Source organism: Muntiacus reevesi, chromosome 9, assembly GCF_963930625.1.
Source record: "Muntiacus reevesi chromosome 9, mMunRee1.1, whole genome shotgun sequence".
Taxonomy (NCBI): Eukaryota; Metazoa; Chordata; class Mammalia; order Artiodactyla; family Cervidae; genus Muntiacus; species Muntiacus reevesi.
Genome location: NC_089257.1, coordinates 81,986,615 through 82,014,311, shown reverse-complemented (window position 1 = coordinate 82,014,311; position 27,697 = coordinate 81,986,615). Strand labels below are relative to the sequence as shown.

The 27,697-nt window shown below is 41.6% G+C and overlaps 1 protein-coding gene across 2 annotated transcripts in view; it reads right to left on the bottom strand.

The window, feature by feature from the left end:
- The window catches only part of ARHGAP42 (Rho GTPase activating protein 42), a 321,353-nt gene extending 298,376 nt beyond the window's left edge, over nucleotides 1–22,977 (bottom strand). For both annotated transcript variants that reach the window (XM_065946301.1, XM_065946302.1), the window contains exon 1: nucleotides 22,818–22,977. In XM_065946301.1, the coding sequence (XP_065802373.1) occupies nucleotides 22,818–22,971 (154 nt within the window). In that variant the 5' untranslated portion in view covers nucleotides 22,972–22,977. The remainder of the gene's footprint in view (nucleotides 1–22,817) is intronic.
- Between the last annotated feature and the right edge of the window lie 4,720 nt (nucleotides 22,978–27,697).

The following is a 27,697-nucleotide window of genomic DNA, read 5'->3' as shown; positions in this document are numbered from 1 at the left end:
TTGTTAGGAAGAATGACTAATAAATACAATGAAATTCAAATCACATTAAAAATAAAAGAGTCACAGACTACCAAAGTTAACAGAATGCAACAAATTTGCTTAAATTTAAGCTTTGCACAGAAAGGCAATGAACACATCAGACCACTTACAGTAATACTTCCAAAGGAACAAATTTTTGCAGATTCCCTAAAGAAATCCCCAAAGTATAGTCAAAAAATAGTTGATGTTTTATTATTCCAAATTCTTCTCAACTAAATGCTTTAAAATTTCCAAGAATTTTTTAGCAGAAACTAAAGAGAACCAAGCTATCATTTTACTGTTTTTCTATAAACGTGATAATCTGAATTTAATTTAAAATACTATGTTCCTAGCACAATACCTGATCTACAGTGGATCAGTTATCTGATAAATGAATGGATTTAATTATTAAGCTTTCTCCTTTTAACTCTGACCCATCTGCTCTGATATTTGTTACCTCAGAGATTAATAAAGTCACATTTTCCTCTACAGGATTTTCACAGGAACTAGATTTGCTTCTTATAGTTTATAAAATGTTACAAAAGAAATCAAACTCAGCCTAGGTTCTGATGCTTAAACCTTGACCAAAAATATACTCTCAACATCATTAAAAGCTAAATCTATTTTCAGGAGAACCCTTACTGCTAGTAAAACTAGTTATATTTTAACAGAACACTAGGCATAATTAATTTGTCCATAAAAACAGTGTGTTTATCTCCACCGAACAAAACAGCCCAGGCCTGTTTATGTGTATTTTAGCTGTGCTGTACTCAGTCACCTCTGACTCTGCGACCCCGTGGACTGTAGCCTGCCAGGTTCCTCTGTCCATGGGAATTCCCAGGCAAGAACACTGGAGTGGGTTGCTATTTCCTCCTCCAGGGTATCTTCCCAACCCAGGGATCGAACGCGCGTCTCTGGAATCTCCTGCATGGGCAGGTGGATTCTCCCCCACTTCAATATGTGGGAAGCCTATGTGTATTTTAGGATAGCCTCAATATGCTATTTTTAAAGGAATAAAAAGAGAAGCTGCCCAAAGACAAATGGATAAATGAAGAGAAAGCAAATGAAATAGCCAGAAACTGGAGGGTGGGAAAGGAAAGAATGTGAGGACTATAAATGAATGAAGTCACCAGCCAATTATTCACAGGGAACTGTTAATGGATTGGGAAGAAATGCATGCAGTTCAAGAGTAAAAACAGCATTTATCTCCGCTACCTCATCAGCTCCCGGTAACTGGCTGGAGCTTGAGAGCCAGAGGCCTCTGCCTCGAGCTCCGCCCCGCTGGAAAACAGCGAGGACACCTGCAACCGCAGCTGCAAAGCCCTCAGGAAGGGGCGGTGAGCTCGGCCAGGACTCCCTCTCATCACCACCCTCGAAAGTGTCCGTGCAGGTATTTCCTTCTTGTACTATCACAAGCATCTTTTTCTCTCATACAATGATGAAAACAGTACACATTTCTGTACCTTGTTTTTCATTAACTTAGATTTATAGCCTCAGGGTTCGGTTGAATTGGCTATTTAAGAAATGACTGTCAAAGTTTACAAAATTAGTTAACTCAATGGTAATTATTTTCTAAGTGAATTTTAATTACTGACACAGGTTGTGATCAGGATTCCCCAACTGCATGCAGTACCACCACAACCTCAGGGGGGCGCTGTTAGTGACCGAAACCTGAGAGAAACAGAGGGGGCGTCCCTTAAGTCAGAATGGTCAGAAATGGGTTATGGGCAAGGGCAGATGGGTTCCTCAACAAACCAGGATTTACCCCTGACTGGGGGAGAGGGTTGCGTTCCAGAATAAACCCAACAGATAAAGAGTTCTTACAGAAAGAAACCGCAGACACTGGGTGGGAAATCAACATTACCCACTATAGGAAAAGAACCAAAACTGGGATCACTGTAGCAGTGTACTCACTAAATCCTTCAAGAGTCTTAAAGCATATTACTAACTTACAATGCTATCAGCAGCATAATGAAAGTAAATGTCTTCAGTTCAGTTCAGTTCAGTCGCTCAGTCATGTCCGACTCTTTGCGACCCCATGAATCGCAGCACGCCAGGCCTCCCTGTCTATCACCAACTTCCGGAAATTACTCAAACTCATGCCCATCGAGTCGGCGATGCCATCCAGCCATCTCATCCTCTGTCGTCCCCTTCTCCTCCTGCCCCCAATCCCTCCCAGCATCAGGGTCTTTTCCAATGAGTCAACCCTTCGCATGAGGTGGCCAAAGTAATGGAGTTTCAGCTTCAGCATCAGTCCTTCCAGTGAACACCCAGGACTGATCTCCTTTAGGATGGACTGGTTGGATCTCCTTGCAGTCCAAGGGACTCTCAAGAGTCTTCTCCAACAATGTAGTTCAAACGGATCAATTTTTCAGTGCTCAGCTTTCTTCACAGTCCAATTCTCACATCCATACATGACCACTGGAAAAACCATAGCCTTGACTAGACGGACCTTTGTTGGCAAAGTACTGTCTCTGGTTTTTAACATGCTATCTAGGTTGGTCATAACTTTCCTTCCAAGGAGTAAACATCTTTTAATTTCATGGCTGCAATCACCATCTGCAGTGATTTTGGAGTCCAAAAAAATGAAGTCTGACACTGTTTCCACTGTCTCCCATCTATTTCCCATGACGTGATGCCATGACCTTAGTTTTCTGAATGTTGAGCTTTAAGCCAACTTTTTCACTCTCCTCTTTCACTTTCATCAAGAGATTTTTTAGTTCCTCTTCACTTTCTGCCATAAGGGTGGTGTCATCTGCATATCTGAGGTTATTGATATTTCTCCCGGCAATCTTGATTCCAGTTTGTGCTTCTTCCAACCAGCGTTTCTCATGATGTACTCTGCATGTAAATTAAATAAGCAGGGTGACAATATACAGCCTTGATATACTCCTTTTCCTATTTGGAACCAGTCTGTTGTTCTATGTCCAGTTCTAATTGTTGCTTCCTGACCTGCATACAGGTTTCTCAAGAGGCAGGTCAGGTGGTCTGTTATTCCCATCTCCTTCAGAATAGTACACCCTAATTAAAACAAGGTATTTTAAAAAATATTCTGGCTAATAGAATATGGATACTTTACTTATATTCATTTGTAATTCTCTGACTCCTTCTGATAAAGGTTAACAACTGTATTTATCCTTCAGCTAATCAACTGTCCTGAGTTCTAGTGCTCAATTATCTACAAGCCTCCTAACCTTCTCCCTACTTTTATCTTACAAATACAAACCATTTGGTTTTGGATATATATTCATCACAAGTTTATACCTATTGAGAAAAAGTTCTCTTTGTACAATATGAATACCTACATTCAAGAGGAAGGAAGAGGTAAGGGAACTCTGAAAGACTAAGCAGAAAAAGTTGGAAAACTGAAGATTCTAAGAGAATATGGCTCTGCAGAAGTCAAGGGAGAAGCAGCTCAGGAAGCAAACAGTGACTGGCAGGGTTAAATATACCACAATCCAGGACAATGACAACCACAGCATCCTTTACACTTAACAAGTGGTCACTAGAGTTCTAAGCTTTAGAATGTATCAGTGTTAAATTTCCACAGGCTTAACATAACTGTGTATTCATTCAACAGTTACTTGGCCATAAATATGTACCTGGCAGAGTACTAGACACAAAGAGACATAGACCCTAGTTTAGAGGTTCTTAGATAGAAATGTTGTACACATGTGCAATTTGGTGGGGCGGGGGGGCGGGCGGGGGGCGCTGGAGCAGCAGGGGAAAATTTAACAAGTGGTCAGAAAGACTATGTAAAGCCAAAAAATACCCAAGAGAATAAGTTTCTCCTAATTAGGATGTTAACTCCTTTAAAAAGTAGTGTTTATAACATATAAAAGATAAAGTAATTTATCATTCAAATAAACTAATAATTTAGGAACTGAAAAGAAACATACAAGAACTAAGTTGTCCACATTAAGAAAAATAAGCAATCTAAATGTTTGAAGATTTAAAAATAGTAATTTTTGATTTCTAGTTAAGTTCAGGAGATGCCACAGTTATAGTCCAAAGACAGAGTACATTGGGGCTCCCCAAATTCATGTTTCAAGGTATATATCATAGGTTTCATTTCAGAACAATAGATGAATGCAGATTCTGGACAGGAAAAATTCTTTAAAACATGAAAGTCTTATTCTATCACATAGCTGATGCATGATCCAATTTCCTTTTGGTAAAGTGCAGTATATTGCAGATGTTTCTTTATACAAAATGGAATCCACTCTGGTTTTACTTACATTTTGAATTCAGACTGCTCTAAATTACTTACACATAAGCATCACCTTCAACCTAAGGACTTTTGGCCATAAATATGCTAATAATAAAAATATGCAGAGGCAAGGAAAGTATCTGACATTATGGTATTAATTTATATATAAATGGTATGTACATTACTATTGTATGTTTTTAAGTATATTCATGTGGACATGGAAGGCAAAATGAAAAAGTTTATTGTCCTAGAAAGGCACTGAAAACGTGTTCCATTTTAAACATCCTTTATATCACGATTACTTCATTTTTTTCTGCTAAAAGACATCATATGATTACTATACCAACCACTTGCTGACTTCCATGTGCCAGGCATAATGGTATATCTAACAAGAGTCTCAATCCTAACAAAAAACAAAAGCAGGGATTATTACTACTGATATTAATCCCATTATTAAAATGAGGAAACCAGGGCTTAAGAAGGAGAGTGACTTACTAGGGTCAGTCAACATACAGGCGTGCGTGTGCTTGCAGGCGTGTGTGCACGGACACACACACACACTCAATATCTGATACAGTATCAAGTGCCTGAAGTGTGGTAGGTGATCCCGAAGTTTCCTGAATAGATCCGAATGAATGAAGAATGGACATCCCTAGTCTCACATGAGATCCCTATGCTGCAATGACTGCTATAACTGTTCAGTTCAGTTCAGTCGCTCAGTCGTGTCCCACTCTTTGTGACCCCATGGACTGCAGCACGCCAGGGCTCCCTGTCCATCACCAACTCCCAAAGCTTGCTCAAACTCATGTCCATTGAGTCGGTGATGTTATCCAATTGTCTCATCCTCTGTCATCCCCTTCTCCTCCTGCCTTCAATCTCTCCTTTCCAAACAGTCAGTTCTTCGCATCAGGTGGCCAAAGTATTGGAGTTTCAGCTTCAACATCAGTCCTTCCAATGAATATTCAGGGCTGATTTGCTTTAGGATGGACGGGTTGGATCTCCTTGCAGTCCAAGGGATTCTCAAGAGTCTTCTCCAACACCACAGTTCAAAAGCATCAATTCTTCAGCGTTCAGCTTTCTTTATAGTCCAACCCTCACATCCATACATGACCACTGGAAAACCACTCTGTGAAACAGAAACGGTGTCTAGAGGCAACAAAGTGTACGCACGGCACCACTGAGGACAAGCAGGAGCGAGCCGCACACGGCATCAGCGGTACGCCCCCAGCAGTGTGAACCCAGAAGAGCTGGGCCTCAGACTTGCCTGGACTTCCAGGGCCTGGAACAGCATGAGGTACAGCAAGTGCCAAATAAACATGCTGAATGAATATGTGAGTGAAACTCCATTTCCTCTTTTTCTCCACACCGCCTCTGGCTTATCACACTGTGACCTTTACATCTTCTCCTTGTTTTCTCCCCTCTGCTCCTCTCGTCACTCTCTGCATATATTTTGTAAAAAGTATTATTATTCCGTATTTACATTATGAAATTTTTAAATATTTATTCACCTATAATGAAAAATAAAAGCACAAGAGAACATTTCCTCTTTAAATATCCACCAAATGATTCTGCTTTCTCCAACAAAACATAAAAGCCATCACTGAATTTGTTATGGGAAGTTATACCTTTGCTTTAAATATACATTTAGATCTCACACTGCTTTCTATCATAAGAATGTAACATAAATGCTTATAAAGCTATTAAATTTCTATTTATAGTGGTGAATTTCAACACAGAGTTAGCATATGACCCAGCAATTCCACTCCAAGGGATATATCCAAGAGAATAAAAACATATGTCCACACTATGGACAGAGGAGCTAGGGCAGGCTGCAGTCCATGGGATCGCAAAGAGTCAGACACAACTGTGAGACTAACTTTCTTTCACACAAAAACAGGTACAGGAATGTTTATAGCATTATTCATAATGGCAAAAAATAATAATAAAGGAAACAGTCAAAATGTCCATCAACTCATGGATGGATAGACAAAATGTGGTGGTACATTCACACAACTGAATATTTGGCAATGAAAAGAACAAAGTACCAATACATGTCAAAATATAGGAGAACCCTGGAAACATCCTAAGTGAAAGAAGTCATTCACAAAAGGTCACAAACTGTATAATTCTATTTACATGAAAAGTCCAGAGCAGGCAAATCTGTAGAAACAGAGGGAAGACAGAGAATAAGGAGGGACAGCTAATGTGTGTGAGATTTCTTTGAGGGTGATGAAACTATACTAAAATTAGGCAGTAGTTCCAAAATATACACTAAGGAGAAAAACAAAAAACTCATGCAACTCAATAGCACACATAAAAAATCAAAATTTGACAAAAATAAGCAGAGAACCTGAACAGACATCTTTCCAAAGAAGACATACAAATGCCCAAGAGGTACATGTAAATGTGCTCAACATCATTAATCACTGGGGAAATGCAAATCAAAACCACTTCACACCTGTTAAGTATATTTATCACCAAAAAGAGAGAGAGGCCAAGCATTGGCTAGATATGGAGAAAAGGGACGCCCCGGGCATTTTTGGTAGAAATGTAAACTGGTTCAGCCACTATGGAGAACCCTACAGAAGTCCCTCAAAATATCAAAAATAGAAATACCATTGTTGTACAGTTGCTAAGTCGTGTCCGACTCTTTGCGATGCCATGGACTACATACAGCATGCCAGACTTCCCTCTCCTTTACTATCTCTGGCAGTTTGCTCAAACTCATGTTCATTGAGTAGTAATGGCATCCAAACATTTCATCTTCTGTCACTCCCTTCTCCTCCTGCCCTCAATCTTTCCCAGCATCAAGTCTTTCCCAATGAGTCAGCTCTCCACATCAGGTGGCCAAAGTATCAGAGTTTCAGCTTCAGCATCAGTCCTTCCGATGGATATTCAGTGTTGATTTCCTTTAGGGTGGACTCGTTTGATGTCTGTGCAGTCTAAGGGACTCTCAAGAGTCTTCTCCAACACCACAGTTCAAAAGCATCAATTCTTTGGTGCTCAGCCTTCTTTATGGTCCAACTCTCATATCCATACATGACTACTGGACACACAATAGCTTTGACTAGATGGACCTTTGTTGGCAAAGTGATGTCTCTTCTTTTCAATATGCTATCTAGGTTTGTCATAACTTTCCTTCCAAGGAGCAAGCATCTTTTAATTTCACGGCTGCAGTCCGTGATTTGGGAGCCGAGGGAAAGAAAATCTGTCACGGTTTCCACTTTTTCCCTTTCTATTTGCCATGAAGTGATGGGACTGAATGCAATGATCTTAGTCTTCTTAATGTTGAGTTTTAAGCCAGCTTTTTCACTCTTCTCTTTCACCCTCATCAAGAGATTCTTTAGTGCATCTTCACTTTCTGCCATTAGAGTGGTATCATCTGCATATCTGAGGTTATTAATATTTCTCCTGCCAATCTTGATTTAAGCTTGTGCTTCATCCAGCCCCACATTTTGCGTGATGTACTCTGCATAGAGGTTAAATAGGCAGGGTGACAATATACAGCCCTGATGTACTCATTTTGCGATTCTGAACCACTGATCTGTGTCCAGTTTTAACTGTTGCTTCTTGACCTGTATATAGGTTTCTCAGGAGGCAGATAAGGTGGTCCGGTATTCCCATCTCTTAAAGAATTTGCCAGTTTGTTGTGATACACATAGTCAGTGGCTTTAGCGGAGTCAATGAAGAAGAAGTAGATGTTTTTCTGTAACTCTCTTGCTTTTCCTATGATCCAACATGGCAATTTGTTCTCGGGTTGCTCTGCCTTTTCTAAATCCAGCTTGAACATCTGGAAGTTCTCAGTTCACGTACTGTTGAAGCCTGGCTTGAAGGATTTTGAGCATTACCTTGTTAGCATGTGAAATGAGCACAACTGCATGGTAGCTTGAACGTTCTTTGGCATTGCCTATCGTTGGAACTGGAATGAAAACTGACCTTTCTCTAGTCCTATGACCACTGTTGAGTTTTCCAAATTTGGCATATTGAATGCAACACTTTAAAGAGAAAAGAAAAGATATACCCAACTGAATGCAGAACTACCATATGATCCAGCAAACCTACCTCTGGGAACATATTCAAAGGAAATGAAAACAAGTTATCAAAGAGGTATTTGCACTCCCATTTCCACTGCAGCAATATTTATAGTAACCAAGATATGAAAAAAGATATAGTAACCAAGATATGAAAAAACCTAGTTGTCTGTCAATGGATGAGTGGATAAAGAGGATGCATATGCACAGTGAAATATTACCCAGACATGAGAAAGAAGGAAAGTCTGCCATTTGTAACAACACAGATGAACACAGAAGGCAGTATGTTAAGTGGAATAAGCCAAAGAGAGAAAGAGAAATACTGCATGTCATCACTCATGTTAAAAAAAAAAAAAATCAAACTCATAGAAACAGAAAGCAAATTGGTGACTGCCAGGAACTAGGGGAGTAGGAGAAATATGGAGAGGCTGGTGAAAGGATACAAACTTTAAGTTATCAGATGAATCAAGTATACGAATATAACATAAAATACAGTTGGTAACACTACTGGAAAACTGAAATTTGCTAAAAGAGCTGAACTTAGATGGTCTCACAAAAAATGAAAAACAAGTATGCAAGATGACGGACGAGTTAACTAGCAAGCAGGGATCCATTGAAATTTTTCACAGTGCATACACATATTAAATCACAACTATATATACACCTTGTCAACTGTACCTCAATAAAGATGAAAAACTGTAATAAAATTAGACAGTGGTGATAGTTGCACATTTCTGTAAACTTAAGAAAAACCACTAGATTGTATTCTTTTAAAAAGTATGGATTTTACAGCAGTGAACTATACTTCAATAATACTATTTAAAAACCAAATGACATTTTTAAAAGAAGGCATTTCCACACAATTAGAATCAACACTTGGAAATGGCATCCTGAAAACAACACATGCAATACTTTGTTACAAATAGGAGACAACATAAATCATTTGTGCAATTACACTTTCTCAGCAGCATCTTCTGTATTCGAGGCACTAACATATTAATGTCACTGCTGAAGAGAGAATTCAATCTTTAATACAAGTATCAATTCCTTGAATATGCCTGTTCGAAATCACTCTCATTCTGATAAATCTACATCCTATGCAACTCACTTGAATTTTCACTAAGACTTAGTTTCATATAGAAAGTTTTGGAATTGGTTTCAATATTAAATGGAGTGACAACCTGTGGACTTCTCCATCTCCAAATATTAGTTTGATACCACTTGTTGTAAGTTCAATCATGTAACAGGCACTGACAAATAATGAATCATGTGTTCAGCTCCAGAGTCCCAAAGACCTGCTACCAATTCTTACACAGCTGATTTCCTATAGAGAAAAACAAGCAAATAATCAGATGAGTAAACTAAAGCATGGTGGATACCACGTTTTCTACGAAAGCACAACATCTCTGATATGGAAAAGATATCTTAAAAAGATAACTACATCATTCCATGGAAGCAATGACTTACTCCTCACTGCAAGCCACATGAATGATACCAAGTCATGAAACATTTCCACGTCCACAGCTCTCCCATCCACATTAAAAACAGTGCTCTCTCAACATATCCTGTACATCTCCCCGGTATGGTAGAGATTTTGCTTAGAAAAGCCACCTCACATTATGTTTTGAATAAAATATAATGGCAGTTGTTATTTATAATTTGGTCTCAACAATATAATGGCAGTTGTTATTCATAACTTGGTCTCAACATGAGCTAGAAATGAGACAGATGAGAAAATTAATTTTAATATCAAGTATCATACACGGTTCTAGACACTTTATGTGTGTTATCTTAGTTAATCCTGCAAATATGCATATGAACCAAATATTCCTTCCACGATATAGACAAGGAAAACTACAGAAGAAGCCAAATGACTCGCTCACAGCCATGTAGCTAATAAACGACGGCACTGGGACTGAAAAGCATCGCTCTGATTCTAAAGCCCAGGCTCCTTCTATTAAAACTACACCAGGCTGACTGCTATTAACGGTAAATCTTCAATGAACCTACTTAACATTAAATTGTTCTGATTAAAGATTAAACATTTTTAGCACGGCACATGTATGAACGATAATGCTAAACTTAGCTGAAGAGCAAGCCCTCTGTTTCTTTAAGTAGGAGTTAATATTCAGGTTTAATATTATTATTTGGTTATTTGGGGATTACCTTAAATCAATATCTGTTCTGCTGCTACTGCTGCTAAGTCAGTTCAGTCGTGTCCGACTCTGTGCGACCCCATCCCTGGGATTCTCCAGGCAAGAACACTGGAGTGGGTTGCCATTTCCTTCTCCAATGCATAAAAGTGAAAAGTGAAAGTGAAGTCTCTCAGTCATGTCTGACTCTTCGCAACCCCACGAACTGCAGCCTACCAGGCTCCTCCGTCCATGGGATTTTCCAGGCAAGAGTACTGGAGTGGGGTGCCATTGCCTTCTCTGAATACCTGTTCTGACAGAAGTGCAAAACGCAATCTCAAACAAGAAACAAGTGGGCCTAAGCTGTAACCTAAGGACTCAGAGTGGGATGAGTACCTAGAGACCGCCATCTGCTTCTCCCGCTCCTCCCCTCTTCGGTGGGCATCACAAAACCTCAAGCTCAGCCAGTCACAGGGACCCACTGGATCCTCACTCCATAAGGGCAGTCTGAGAAGCCAAGGCAACACTGACAGAAAAAAAATGCAACCAGCAGGGTTTAAACCTGACAAGTCTGAAAGTTCTCACTCACTTGCTACAACTATTCCTCATTCAGGATTATTCAGGATCTTTATTTTCTTTATCCCCTGAGACTGGCTTTTTTCAGCCCTTGCTTTCCTTTCCAAACTGTCCCCAAAGTCCAGACTTCCTGCTGCAGCCCCAGGGTAGAGCTTCTCTTAAGCTCACAGATTCCTTAAGGAAAACACACACACACACACACACACATACACACTTTAAATAATCTATTTTGTCTTTATGTGCCGAGCTAAGTCAGTTCAGTCATGTCCGACTCTTTGCAACTCTGTGGACTGTAGCCCACCAGGCTCCTCTGTCCACAGGATTCTCCAAGCAAGAATCCTAGAGTGGGTTACCATGCCCTCCTCCAGGGGATCTTCTGAACCCAGGGATCGAACCCACAGCTCTTATATGTCTTCTGCACTGGCAGGCGGATTCTTTACCACTGTGAAACCTGGAAAACCTCGTCTTATCTTCAGGGTACCATCTAAATAGCCTCTTCCAGCGATTCTGACACCTATTCAATCACACCATTTTTTCCTGGATCAACTGGCTTACAAGTTCAATTTAATTTTCTCACTGAGCCAACTGAATCTTCCTCTTCAATTCCTAATTCAACGTTCATTCTCTTTTCCCATAATTGCCTGCTCCTAGACCCTCCAGCAACACCCTGCCAATCTCATCATTCTTTTTGTACCAATAACCACTAGAATGATATCACCACAAACATAATTACATTTACAAAACATCTGTGTAGCGTAAGAAACACCTCAGAAAGCACTTTTCTAAGCCACTGTCTGCCTGCAATGCATGAATCAATGTGGAAAAAAAAACTCCCTTCTTCATTATGACCTGTTATATTACGTGAAATGACCCAAGTATTTATTTCACTTCTGACAACATCACTTTTAACAACTTTTACAGACCAATGACCTAAGCCAACAGCATCAAGGCACCAGCAGACACATCAATAAAGTCTTAAAATCTACACTGCCAATTCACGGGTATCCCTAAATGCCAACCCAGTGTGTCCTTGTTCTTTGGTTCCCAGATCATAGTAGATAATTATTTGTGTAAAATTAAAAAGCTAAATCAAAACCAGGCCACATCTCATGATCACTTCCTACCAAAAAGATTTAATTTGGGGACAAACGAACTCATGCTTTACCATTCCATGAAAGCATTTCTATCTCAATCATCTTCCCTATGGAGGATGATAATAACACTGACAGGAACCTACTAAAGTCAAGCCTTGAAAAAGGCTGAAGTTATCTGGATTACAAAGATTCTGCCCAAAGCAAGTGAAAATAATACTACATTTTAAAATCATGTTGTTGGGCATTTTGTTCACTGGCCACATAAAAATCCTACAAGGAATATATGGCAAATATATTCCCATTTTTTTCTGAAAATAGGGTCTGGGACAAATGGCTTCTCCCATGGCACTACTCATTGGCAGCGGCAGGAGTAGAATGAAGCCCCAAATCCAGATGCCCTCTGCCGCCCTCTGGGTTACCCAACCCTAACAGTCAGTAGGACCCTGACAGGAGAAATGTCCAAGAGCAAACTTGCAGTCCCCATTTCCTGGCTCATTTGCTCCACAGATAATCAAAATCCTTCTCCGTATCGTGTTCTTAGTAAAATGTAACCTGATTCATGTTCACCATTACTGACTATTCACAGTCAAATTAGAATACAGATATCCAAGCCCCCTCGAAGTTTATATTCAAAAGGCAGAGTAAAATTTAATAAACAAAGATACACAGTGAATACTCTCTGTGCGACTGCAAAGGCAGAAACTGGAGTAATACAGCTACAAGGCGAAGGATGTCTTGGACTGCTGACACCACCACGAGACAGAAGTAGCGAAAGACATCCTCCCTTAGAGCCTTTCGGCTTGCCTGGTGGCTCAGTTGGTAAAGAATCCGCCTGCAACGCGGGAGACCTGGGTTCGATCCCTGGGTCGGGAAGATTCCCCTGGAGAAGGGAAAGGCTACCCAGATTAGTATTCTGGCCTGGAGAATTCCATCAACTGTATAGTCCTTGGGGTCACAGAGTCTGGACACGACTGAGCAACTTTCACTTAGAGCATGCTCTGCTGACACCTCGACTTCGGATTTTGGCCTCCAGAGCTGTGAGAGGAAGCTAACATTTTATGCTAAGGAAAAAATTATTTCGTATCTACATACACACATACACAGAGACACACACACACTTAAGGACTGTTGGTGCAGGCAGAGAACATCACGTTTAAGATACTGTAAGCACACAAAACTGCAGGACCAACCAAATGCTGGAATCTGGGTGGAAATGAAAAAAAAAAAAAAAAAAAAAAAAAAAACGCTTGCTTAAAGCTGGAGTTTACAAATCAGAGGAGAAGGAGAGCAGAAGCATTAGAAAGACTCGCGGTTTCTCTCTAAGACGACCAGGTGGATGAGCGAATAACTGACCAAACACGCATATAAAGAACAAGCTGCAGGACCAGAACTCCGGCTGGACACGTGGCGTGTGAAAGGCCGGCAGCACGCCTGGGTGGGGACAGGGAGCAGGCTGCTGCAAATCAGACCCGGAGCTCGGGAGAAGGAGGTCAGAGCTGGAGTCACACAAGGAAAGCAAGCAGCAGAAGGACCCCTTGCACACTGCCAACACAGAAGAGAAGGCTGGATGCAACAAGGAAGAGGGATTCTGCAACAGTGCACACTGCAAAAAAAAGAGGCCACGAAGCAGCTGGGACCCAGAGGCTGAAATAACATTTTCAAAAGGGTCACCTGAGGAAAACCAGGACTGCCAAGCAGTCAGTACAAGCCTGCAGACGTCCCTTCTTAACATCTATGCGGACATGTTTTCAGGAGTACACAACTTTCTCAAATCTTCCCCAAATGGTGTACCCCTGAAAAATTTACAGCAACTATGTCTTCTTTGACAATTTTTACACTGGCCCTCAAACTTTATGCAACCAACCTTTAAAACAATTGTAACCTTTTACTCCTTTGATCGTCCAGTGTCACATAAGAACTTGCTCACAGAAGGCACAAAGAAGTCTGATACAAGTTCCAAAACCACACTATTTAAATTGTTTTCACAACTCACTTTAATCTGCTTCTCCTTGCTAATCCCTCCGGCCACTACCACCACTCCTTTCGTATTTGTTATGTTTAAGGCCATATCTTTCAAACATGTTAGGGAATAAGAAAATTAAATAAATGAAAAAGAAAAAAGTCTCACCGCAGCGAAGTAATCAATTTACATAGCTTCCATTCGAAAGGAGATACACTATACAATATACTCATTTCACATATTACAAACATGCATCAGTTTGCTAAATTAAATCATCACTTTTCCTGTGTACTAAAGAGACAACTGAAGCTGGGGCTTTCATCTGGATAAACTACAGTATGTGTTTACACATGAGGGAATACTTTTGGCATGTCTTTCATAAACTAGCAAGCAGTATGGCTTTTTAGATTCGTGCAAGGAAATACAGAAATTACACTACTGAGAAATGTGTCTGACTTTCAAACGAAAGGGGTCATTTTGTGTCTATCCACTTTTTCCCAGAATAAAGCCAAAGTTCAAGAGAGTACTATTCATGTAACAAATGTGTGTAAATTGTGCATTTCTTCCCAATATTTTCATACCACCCAACGCTGAGAATCACCCCAGAACAGTTCCCCATCCTTCACAAAATATATTGCACCTGATAATCACCCAAATCAGATAAAACAACAATTTATAAAATGTCATGTTTGGGCATGTTAAAAATACCATTTGGAGAACTTTCTTGATGCTCCACAGCTAAGACTCTGCTCTCCCAATGCAGGGAGCCTGGGTTCAATCCCTGGTCAGGGAACGAGATTCCCACATGCCACAACTAAGAGTTCACAGGCCACGACCTAAGATCTGCATGCCACAACTGAGACCTGGCCCAGCCAAATAAACAAATACATATTTAGAAATACCATTAGGCATGGAGATTTTTACCATAAAATCTAAAAGCTGGAAATCAAAAATCTATAATAATTAATATAAAATAGTATACAAAGTGTTAACTATTAGTCTTATCCTAACCTTTTTTCCCACCATATTCCATGTAAAAATCACAAGTAGGTAAATTACTTTCACGGAGAAGGCAATGGCACCCCACTCCAGTACTCTTGCCTGGAAAATCCCGTGGACGGAGGAGCCTGGTGGGCTACCGTCTAAGGGGGGGCATAGAGTTGGACATGACTGAAGGGACTTAGCAGCAGCAGCAGCAAATTACTTTCAAAGGAAAAATTTTTAATCCTAGAAAAGTAGGGCTTATTTTTTTCTTCTATGCATACACTCTTCTGCAACAAAAGGTTGGAAAAACTAACAGATTATCAGCCAGCTACTGTACATTACGCTGTATATGTGCTTAGTCGCTCAGCTGTGTCCAAGTCTTTGCAACATCACAGACCACAGCCCACCAGGCTCCAGTGTCCAGGTCTCTCGAGTTGCAGGCAGATTCCTGAGCCACCACGGATGCCCATATGGCACCTAGCTGCTGCTGCTAAGTCGCTTCAGTCGTGTCCGACTCTGTGCGACCCCATAGACGGTAGCCCCCCAGGCTCTATTCTGCAATTCATTCTTTCTGAAACAAATCACTTCCATTACAGACTATTATGCATGTAGGTTTTGCTGCAACATTTTCTTCAGCATTATACCTAGATTCTTGATTATAAAATCAGAAAACTGCAGATATGAACAATGGCACATTCTGATGAACCAAACATTCCAGTTAGCTGGAATCCTAGAGAGGAGGTTCCACCATAACGGAAATATCCAAGCCAGTGTTTAAATGTGCCTGGCCAAAAACAAATCTGTTAAAATAGCTACATTTCCATTATCTATCCTATTATCATACCCCAAGGACCATTAAAATTAACAAATTCAAGGAAGTCACTACACTTATATGAAACCCAGCCATTAAAAGTCAGAATACTGGCAGCTGCAAAAGCTGATGCACAGATTCCTTGAACTGGACAGCCAGGAGCTCAGCAACTGGTTTTCATTTTCATGATGAAAGTCAGCAAGAAGCAGGTAGCAAGTCCTCGGCTGATAAGGCCAGAGCTGCTGGGGATACACTCCAAGGATGCTGAGATGCTGGGCAGAGGTTCAGGAGGCTGGAGGGAAAGGCAAGGCTGGCAGGGCTGCCAACTGAACCGGGTGGGCGGCAGGTGGGCCAACGGGGAGTCTGGCACCTGCCAAGAGGCTGGAATGAGTGGAAATTACCATCCAGACAAGACAACAGGGATGGCTGGGGCCAGAACAGGTGGCAACCACAGCTCTGGCAAGAAATAATACTCCGGAAGAAGATCCAAGTTTAAATAACCCCTTTTTCTTCACCCTTCCTCATCTGTCCACAATAAACATTTCATTGATGCGTAACATTTACTGAATGTGGCTTAACAGCCTGAACACTTTAGTATTTCTCTTTATAAACCTAGGGAAGAGTTTTGCCACTCCATGCATACATTACTTGAATATGCTTGGCACCAAAGCAATGCTGAATATAAGCTTCATTATTTTTTCTTATAAAATCTGAGAAATGCTTCTTCAGCATCATCATGAACATGATTAACACTGGGCTCTAAGAAATGTTAGTAACTGAAAACATGTCTGTTGAAGCAGCTTTTCAGTGATTTCAAAGTTCTGTGGTTACCTGAGTTTTCTGCATGCTCAGAATACCCTGATCATAACTGTCACGGGAGGCAATGTAAGAGGTGGTTACTGCCACGCCATCCTCTTCCAGTAGACAGGAAACAGGTTCTGTTCTCCCAGAAACCCACTACTTTCTAACAAGGCAGCTCCTCCATTACTACCTGCAGAAAAAGGAAATCCAGGACTTCCCTGGTGGTACAGTGGATAAGAATCTGCCTCCTAATGCAGGGAAGAAGGGTTTCATCCCTGGTCTGGGAAGATTCCACATGCCATGGAGCAACTAAGCCCATGCCCCACAAATACTGAGCCGACACTCTAGAACTGGGAGTCAAAACTACTGAAGCCCAGGCGCCTACAGCCTGTGTTCTGCAAGGAGAAGGCACCGCAAGGAGAAGCCAGTGAACGCGATGAACAGTAGCTTGGCTCAGGACAGCTAGAGAAAGGCCAAGTGCAGCAATCAAGACCCAGCACAACCACAAATAAGGTGTCATTTTAAAAAGAGAAAGACAGTCAACAGAGATAAAGATACTGTTAGAGGACACCCGTCAAGCCCATGTAGACAGTCAGAAGAGAGGCAGACGGAAGTTCTCAGCCAGCTGAATTTAATTCCACTTTAATGAACGCCCAGGCTCCCGTTTAAATGAACACAAATCGAACTGCTCTTACTTTGGATGGGGCTCTGAAGCAGAGCCTTAGAGCACTTCATTCTTAATCTTCTCATTCCTAAATTAATTACAGTTCATCTGAAAGATACAATTATTTCTGCTCATTTAACTCAGATTCTAATGAATGACTATAAGAACCAGACAAAGGGTGGAAGCAATTACACATCCACATCTCTGACAAGGCTGCCCAGCTCAACAAGCAAAGTAACGTCAGTGGACTAAGCAAGAGTGAAGGAGCTCTTGCAGGGCAAGTGGGAATCTGCGCTGAGTCGTGGTAAACCAAACAAAATCTAGGTGCAAATTTAAATACCAAAAATAGCCTGCAACAATAGCAGTTCTCACTAAACGCTCAAGGATGACCAAGTAAACAGTGCAGTAACTACAGAAAGTCTTTCGAACTCCTTAAACTTATCCCTTTTATTTAACTCCTTCCCTGGGCCACCCAACACTGGTGGCAAAGTGGACCCTGAACACACACAGAACAGAGACTGGCTTAAAGTGAAAAGCCAGTGAAACTCAGCAAATGGAAGGCGGGAGTCTCTCAGCCTCACCCTCCCCAAGATCTCTGAATGCAGCCTGTGCACCCAGGGTTGCTTTCACACTAAGCATCTACTTGATCCCCAGACCACAAGTGCACAGCAGCAGTGTGCTTCCAACTGAGGCTGTGGATACTGCAGGCAGACATCTCTGAGAAACTGCGTGTTTCCCAAATGAACTCACCTACAAAACAGACTCACAGACACAGAGAACACAGTTGTGGTTGTCAAGCGGAAGGAGAGGCTGGGGGAGGGATGCAACAAGAGTTTGGGGTTAGCAGATGCAAACTACTACACAGAGAAGGATGAACAACAAGCTTCCACTGTACAGAACAGGGAACTATTCAGCATCTTGTGATAAACCATAGCAGAAAAGAACGTGAGAAAGAATGCGCATGAATGCATAACCGAGTCACTTTGCTACAGCAGAAAGTAACACACCACTGTTAACCAATGATACTTGACTAAATCTGAAACAAACAAAAAAAAAGAGACTGTGCTTCCTCTTGCTAATGTCTTAATTAACTGCATATTCTGTATCAATTTATGAGCAACCAACTCCTACCATTCTACCACGCTCCTGTTTGTGCCATGGATCACTAGTGCCAGAACAACCACTTTAAGAACAGACGAATAAGGTTTATGAGTCAGAGAAGGCCATCAAAAAGACAAGCAGATTTTGAAAACCTGCACTTTGAATCAGGAAAAGCGATAAGAAAACGAATCATCAATAATACATAAGATATTATCCGAAGTCTTTACAGAAGAGAAAATGTCATTTTGGCAAAATAACGTCGTCCATTAGGTTGATTAAACGTAGTTTTGTAAGTTTTGTATTGGATTCACAATATTATTTATATTTAATTTGTAAGCTGATCTGCCTTTAAGATGGCATTAATATGCATAAGAATTAGTTTCATGAATATATTTAACTATGATAAAAAATAAACTATATTAGAGTCCACTAACTTTTTGTTTTCTTTAAAAGAAGCCCAGCCACACAAGGTTGAGAAACACTCTCCTCAAGGTAGAGGAAAAAACTGACCAATTCCACTTTAAGGTGATGAGAGAAGCGTTACAATAGATAGGGATAAGAAGGGTGGGATGGCCAAGATGCTGCAGGGTAGATGGGAGGAAAGAATGTTGATAAGCTCTCCACACGATCAATTCTACTTAATGAGTACAATTCCATTTCAGCCTTTCCCCCTCTTTTCCTCTTCTTTTCTTGGAGGGAGGGTCTGCCTATTGTTGGAAAGACTTCGTCCTACTTAAAGATGGTTCTTTGAACTTAAAAGGTTTTATACAAAGTTTTGAATTCAAAAATTTTACATGAAGGGGAGATTATATTTTATATGAAGTAAAGGGGGAATTATATGAGAAAGACACTTTGAAATGTTTCTTTGGATATGAAATGTTTCTTTGGATATCATCCATAAAAGGAGAAAATTATTAAGCAAAACGAGCCTATGACTTCACAACCCAAAATTTAAAACTGGCACCTGTTAAAGGAACAAAGTTCACAGACTAACATTTGATAAGAAGAGTAGAGACTGTGAGTCATATAGCATGAACTAAAACCCAATTCACCAGTATCATATATTCTCAAACCACTCACCAAATGACTATATGGCATGTAACAAAATGAACAAACAGTCCTAGTGCTAAAATCTTTATAGCTGTTCCCTCCCCATAAGGAAAGGTAGGACGCAGAGGTTAAGTTACTTGTGAAGCATCACACAGCATTTGACAGCATCAGAACGTAAACTCAGGTCTACATTAATCCCTGTATTAACTTGCTTACTGTCATCCATTTTCTCAGAGTGGATGTGAGAGTTCAGTTCAGTTGCTCAGTCATGTCCGACTCTTTGCGACCCCATGGATGGCAGCACGCCAGGCCTCCCTGTCCATCACCAACTCCCGGAGTCTGCTCAAACTCATGTCCATAGAGTCGGTGATGCCATCCAACTATCTCATCCTCTGTTGTCCCCTTCTCCTCCCGCCTTCAATCTTTCCAAGCACCAGAGCTTTTTCTAGTGAGTCAGTTCTTCACATCAGGTGGCCAAAGTATTGGAGTTTCAGCTTCAGATCAGTCCTTTCAATGAATACTCAGGACTAATTTCCTTTAGAATTGACTGGTCTGATCTCCCTGCAGTCCAAGGGACTCTCAAGAGTCTTCTCCAACACCACAGTTCAAAAGCATCAATTCTTCGGTGTTCAGCTTTCTTTGTGGTCCAACTCTCACATCCATCTTAAAAATATGTTAAATACCTTATACATTTAAAATTCAAATCATCGAGTCAAGGTCCTCGTTTATAATGATCATTCGAAATTCGCTCCTAAAAAAATGCACACCCTGAACCCAAGCTGAAGGAGCACATGTGACTCTCACTGGAACATTAAAGCATGTGTTACCTAAGAGAACATGCCAAGACTTTCAGCAGAAAACTTATTAACTAGGTTGGAAATAATATAAGATGCTTAGAAATGCATGGATGATTGTCAGCTCAGGGAAGTTTTATTAAGAAACCATTCATTATAAATGACGGCAGAGTGCTACATAAAAATCTGAAGTGGATAACGGATATACTTACTGAAACAACAGGTATGGAGAATAGAAAGGCATAGTTTAAGGCTGGGGAAAACCAAAGGCTTCCTAAGGCAGAAAGGAAAAACTGAAGGGGCAAAACTGAAGAAAGGAGGGCTCCTTGGTGGATGTGGGATAGAATTAAGGCAGCTTCAAGTCTTTAGACACACTCCTGTCCTCCTGTGGGACCAGCTTCAGAGAGCAGGCATTTAGCAGCTGCAGCCGAACCACAGAGCATCCTCCCCAAGGGACAGAGGTCGCCTGCTGGGAAAAAAAGAAGTGCCCTCACATGACTTCAAGGGTTTCTCGGCTCCAGATCTTTCCTGTTTGGCAGCTAATGTTGGAACTTCTTTTAATAAATGCTTTCTTTCCACTACAAGAAAAGTAATAACCAAATGTTAATGTAATGCACTCTCCTCACAAATCCTGGAAAGACAGATTGTGCATGTTAAGTGTAGAAGGTCAAGTTCATGAGGCAGCATCACTTAACACTCTGGAGATATCCTCACTTATAAATGTAAGAAAAAACCTACAAAGAAAGCACCTGATAGTTGCAAGGCTAGATTCAATCATAATACAGTTGATAAGATTACTAGTAAAATGATGTACATTTCAGAGGATTTATCACAGCTATGGAAGTGTTTTCCACTTCTGAAGCACTGGAATTGATCTCCGGTAGAGCAAGGAGAAAATGTCACTTGTAGACCATCTGGCAGCTCAAGCAAGAATCAGTGCTCTGAGAGAGGGAAACTCTTTTTAAAGAGGCATCATCTGCTCCAAGATGCAAAGAGTCTAGTCCAGAGGCCTCAAGTGGGCTTTGTAAATCAGATGGAAGCAGAGTTCACCTTTGTGTATACACAAGATGGACAGAACAGCAGATAAACGTGTATATTTTTCACAAATCAGTAAATACTATTATTATCAGTAATAGCATCAAATTCAGAAATTAAGTGAATGTAGATACAGAACATATTTTCTTCACCCTGGCTAAGTTAACAAAAGTAATAAGTAAATGTTTTAGCAATTAGGATGGTTAAAATAGAAAGGATTTGGGAGCACACTAATTTCAAGACATTTTGCTAAGGTTCATCTTTACCATGAATACATGTTTCTAAATAGACATAAGATGCTAATGTTGTCTTAGCTTCAGGCACACACACACCTCCATAATGTTGTTAATGACATACACAGTAATGTTTCCCCTACCTATATCCTCGGGTTGCCAGGTCACCCAACGGCCTCCCTTAACAAAAATACCTCACTCGTCTAAGAGAGACCGGGATTTCCAGGGCTGCATTTCAGAGGCTTTCTATTAAAGAGCAAATAGGTCCTGAGAAACGTAACCTATAAAGCCTTATCCTTTAGTCAGTCAATTCTCTATGAGAAGCTCTAGTGTCTCTTTTACTAAGACTCTCTGGGACCCCATGGAGGTAGCCTGCCTGTAATCCTGCAGTTCTCTGTCCATGGGAATTTCCAGGCAAGAATACTGGAGTAGGTGGCCATTTCCTTCTCCAGGGGATCTTCCAGACCCAGGGACCGAATCAGAGTCTCCTGCATTGGAAGGCGATTCCTTTACCACAGAGCTGCCTGGGAAGCCCAAGACTCTCTTTTGTGCTAGTAACTGAAAGTGAGGATTCAGAGAATGCAAGAAGCACAGAAAATCTGAACGGGAGGTGTGTGGGAAAGGAGGTGGGAAAAGTTTCGAAACTGAGGCAGTCTTGACTTTCTATAGATCATCAGAAGTTCTGATTGGTCTTTAGCCACTAGGGACTCACCAACACCAGAGTTACAACGCAAACCGAAAATTAAGAGGCACAAAAACCCTGGAAAGAGATAAAATCCACTGGTGCCACGCTCTCTCTCTTCTTACTAAATCGCAAAGCTACAAATTTATAAAGTGCCAATGCAATGACTTATTTCAATGATGAGGCACTGATGTATCTAAGAACTTAATCATCTTTTTAATATCACTACATAAGCTAGCTTCATTTTTATCCTTCAGATAAACTCTTGAATCCTTCCTCAAGGGCTTTTTTCTTTTTTTAAGCGTTTAAACTAGGCAGAATAAAGTTACAAAATGACCAACAGTCCCCAATACTGTTCCAGGGGCGTTATACAAAAAGATGCCTTTGAACAACGTTCCTCAGGATACACTCCGGGGTCCGGTAGAGACCGTTCCCTTCTCTGCAGCCTTGGAAGTAAATAAGTGAAGAACACCTCCGAACAAACTTTGTTGGCCACCAGCAGGGGAGCTCTTCAGCTTTTGTCCCCAAACCCATTCAAACAAAAGAAGCTCCGCTTCCTCCAACCCAGCCCTGAGACCCCCACCCCGCGGGGCTCCCGGGTCCCCGCGCCCTGTCCGCCCGCGTCCGCCGGCCGCACTCACTCCTCAGAGCCCCGATGAGCAGGGAGCCGTCCTTAATGAGCTCCTTGATGAACTTGTTGGTTCGCTCCAGCTCAATCTCGTGACACTGCAGGCGCTCCCTGAAATCCGGGCTGTCCAAGTAGGAGTCGCTGAACTCCAGGGTCGGCAGCCCCATGGCAGCGGCACGGCCGGCGGCCGCCGAGGACGCGTCGGGGCCGGCGGTCAGGGCGGTCACAGCCGGCGAGCGCCGCCGGCCGCCGGGGCGCGCGATCGCGGGAAGCGAGGCGGGCCGCGCGGGCGAGCGCAGGGGGAGCGGGTCCCGCGCCTCCCGCGCCGGGCTCGGGGCTCAGGCTTCCTCGCCGGCGGGGAAGCGCGCGCACGCACGGGCTGCGGGTCCGCTCAGCTCGCCGTCCTCCGGGGGCATCGTCGCCGCGAGCGCGGAGGCGGCGGGGTCCCGGGCCGGGGGCGGCGCAGGGAGGCTCTCGGCCGGCGAGAAACGCGCTCGGGCAGTGCAGGAACGCTCGGGCGGCGCAGGAACGCTCCCGCGGCGCGCAGACGCTCCCGGCAGCTCCGCCCGCCGGCCCCCTCGACAGCGCTCTGCGCCGGGAGCCGCCAGCGCCCAGCCGCCGCTCCGGCCGGGCTGCCTAAACCCGCCCCCGCGCCGGACGCAGGCTCAGCGCGCCGGCCGCCGGGCCGGGACCCGAGACCCTCCTCCCGCCGCCGCGCCCCCGGCCCCGCCGCCCCGCCCCCCGCCCGCCCCACCCGCTCTGCGCTCCCGGCTCCGCGCGCCGCCTGCTCCCGGGCGTCACTCGGGCTGCAGGGGGCTCCGGGCTCCCGCTGGCCCCGCGGTAACACTCCGGGGTCCTCCCGTCCACAAACGATCGCCCACTCCCGACACGCCTCCCTGCCCGTCCTTCACCACCCGCTCCTTCGAATTGAACCAGCGGTAACCTTCCCTAAAGTTTAAAGCCAGGTTTGAAAAGATGCTACTTTGGAGCGTTCGTTTAGATTTTACTTCGCGAGTCTGCACTGCAATGCATGTATATTCCAGGTTGAAAAGTTTTCCTCTCTTTCCCACCGTTCACTACCTTGATCGTAAAGAGTCAAGTTTTTTCTTTTCTTTTTTTCTTTTAAATATTCTAAACGAAAAGCTACGGAGGCCCAAAGGCTCTTTTGTGGTTGTTGTTTTTCCTAGTTGCTGTGAAGGTGGGAGGATTTTAGGTCGTTTTTGTTCCCCAAACAAGCACCACGACTTTCGCTGTTCCTCCTCTAGAAGAGGAACTATTAGCATCACAATACTGTATCTTTTATGGTCGCCTCACCTGGAGGGAACTGCCCTACAAGCATGGGGAATTTCAAACTGTCGAAGTTGGCTGAAGTTCCAAATGAATAGTTAATTCGTACCAAGAGGCAGTTACCTCTCCTGTGGTACAGGCTCACCTCATAAATTTCTGTTCTCTGAAAACCTTGACAGCGAAAGAAACTACTGCTTTACGTCTAGTCATGCCATCATCTATAGGATTTCTGAGAGCTCAGTTATTTTTCTTAAGGATCTGCTTTTAATTTTTGTGTTTTCATTGCTTTGTCCATTTGAACCATCTGTTAAAAAAAAAATCTACAGATCATGGGAAAAATTCCGTTAAAGTGCTTTACATTTTTCCCAATTAAGTTTCAGAATCTGTCAGGACTTTTAGTTTCATTTTTTTTAAGTACACATGAACTTTAAAAATAGAATGGAAACTAAACCAAGACTGATAAGATGATGTAAACAGTGTATTTGATGGCTTTGATTTTAATTCTTCTGAGCCAAGGAAGTTGGACTTTAACTTTCCATGCATGTTTGCATCATTAGACGTCAAAATATTGGCAGAATGGCCAATCACGATTAGAGTCATTTTAACGTTTAGTAGCTGACCTGTCAGTTGATTACTTCTCTTCTGGGAAGATGGGGTGGGGTGAAGGGCAACAGTGTAATTTGTCAGTTAATGATGTGATACAAGCTGCAGTGGGGCTGGCTTTCTCCTGAGGTGATTTTACATCTATTCATCGCACAGCCTGAAAGAAAAAATTAGTCAGGCCAAACAAATAGTTCCTTTTCAACTTTTGCCATGTTGCTGTTACAAGCAACTAAATCCAAGGCCAACTGCTGAGATATGAAACAGGATAAAATATAATAATCTTCCTGTTTATCATTAAGTGAAATGAATTAATTATTTATGATTAATTCTTTAAAAATGCATCAACAGTCCTTGATAAGTAACATTTCATAAGTTGGACGTCAATTTTCACCTTTTCTTTAAAACTTTTATATGTCAAGACAGATTTAATCTAGATTCTAAGATATACATTACCCATTCATGTATGTAATCTCATGCTTTATGCCTACTGTATACATTATTAGGATCTGGGCAGAGAAGTGATTTATAAAAGACACAGCAAACCCTGGTGCCTGACCTCAAGCAGTTCTCAGAATAGAAAACATGAGTACCTATATATCACCAGGCAGAATATGCTGTTATGGAGCCTTACACAGACATTGGACCAATGATGCACTGATGCCATTGTTAACATGTTTTCACTCAAGCCATCATCAGTTCATTTATGTAGAGCTTGGATTTTTCCTCCTACCCTCCATCATTTAACATCTAAAGTTTACTGTGTTATAATGGACTTTTCCCCTGTAGGTATTTTCAGCGTTACTCATGACTTATTCCTGTGATTCATACTTTAATTATACCTGCTAGTCAGGCTTTCTCATATGCCACATTAACCCAGACACTTGAGAGACACCAGAAATGGTTTTGCTTTAAGGTGAATTTACAGTCAGTTTTGAACTGACTGTAGTTGTTTTCATGTTTTATTTTCCCTACCATAATGATAAAAACAGATTCTTTCTTAACTTAAAAAAAAAAAAAAAAAGTGTCCATATCAGCAAGCTCTTTTTCATAGGAAATTTTAATGGACTGAAATATAGCTTCTCCTAAACTTTCTACTTCATGGTATGTGGCCCTGTCAACTGCATGGTGAGTTTCACAGACCCTACTGGCTGACATACACGTTGGCATGGTTACTGGCTCAGAGAAATGTCTGTTTGCTTAATTCTGAAATGGGGTGTGTGGGCTTTGCTTGTCTGTTTATTTTAAAGAGCAAAATAATGAGGTGAGGATAGTAAACTGATATATATTTGTAAATCTACCTAAAACATTTGTCTTGACCTGTATTATGTCAGGCACTTAAGCCTGGTGCTTAATTTGTACTCAGTAAGTGAAACTGTTGGGTTATTATTAATTGTAATTAGTTTTGTAGACATAGACCTCCTAGACTAAGATATTCTGAGGCTAAATTCATGGTTTAGTAAGAGAGGATGAAATAGAAGGTGAATGCACCCAAGGAGACTAAATGCACCCTTCAGCCCTTTCCATGGCGAGAATGCCATGCCATGTCCCTGTTTGCATTCACATCTGGGTGTTATCTTTTCTCAAAGCATACTCCTTGAAAACAGGCTTATATCATGCTAGTTCAACTTTATATCAGGTCTAGGAAAACAACATTCACTCCAAATGCACAAAATGCATGATTCAATTTTTAACATTTTCTGTTGTGGTTTTATATATCTAAACACACACACATGTATATATACACATATATATAAACATAAAATTTACCATTTTATTTACTTTAAGTGTACATTTCTGTGGCATTAAGTACATTCACATTGTTGTGCAACCATCACCAGCATCCAACTCCTAAACATTTTCATCTACAGCTGAAATCTGTTATTCAACAACTTTGCATGCCCCACTTTCCCCAGCCCTTGGTCAACACCATTTTACTTTCTGTCTGTATGAATTTGACTTATAAGTACCTTATATAAGCAAAAATCACACAATATTTGTCTTCTGTGTCTGGCTTATTTCACTTAGATAATTTCACTATTAAATAGAGAAGCAAGGAAGACAAGACTCAGTTAGTGGGGCCGTGGAAGCAACAAGTCAAGACCACCAACAAAGGAAGCAGGAATAACTGCAGATGGTAGAATTTGTCCCGTGTAATAGTATGACTTCTAAAATTCCCTTCTAGAATTAAGATTTTATGATGATGACAGATTTTTGAAGAACAGGCTGAAGGAAAAGAACAGAATTCTAATATGAATTAACTGTTATCATGAGCCAACTACATTTACAAGGGAGAAGATACAGGGCGAGAGACAGAAAGAGAGACATGGGAGTAGGGGGAGAAATTGATTACTTTAGGGAAATTTTTTGGTTTGGGTTCTTTGTTTATTTGTGTTTTGGGGGTCTTTTCCTATAGATTTCAATTTCCATTGAATATTGCCCCCTTGTGGCAAACCATGATGTTTGCTGACAAAAATTGACAAAATCATAAAAAGATTTTTTGCAAAAGGGGACAAAAATGTCCTGTGCACCTCCGTGTGTTGAGTTTGATAAGAATGAATTTATATATTGCAGAGTGCTTACATGTGTCACCTGTTTAAACTTCTCCAGGAGCCTCTGAGATAGGTATTGTCTAAGGACTGTTAACCTCACTTTTGCCCTCCACTCTTCGAGGAAGAGGAACCAGAGATCAAATTGCCAACATCTACTGGATCACAGAAAAAGCAAGAGAATTCCAGAAAAACATCTACTTCTGCTTCATTGACTATGCTAAAGTCTTTGACTGTGTGGATCACAACAAACTGTGGAAAATTCTTCAAGAGATGGGAATACCAAACCACCTTACCTGCATCGTGAGAAATCTGTATGCAGGTCAAGAAGAAACAGTTAGAACAGCACATGAAGCAACAGACTGGTTCAATATTGGGAAAGTAGTTCATCAACATGGTATATCGTCACCCTGCTTATTTAACTTCTATGCAGATTACATCATGCAAAATGCCAGGC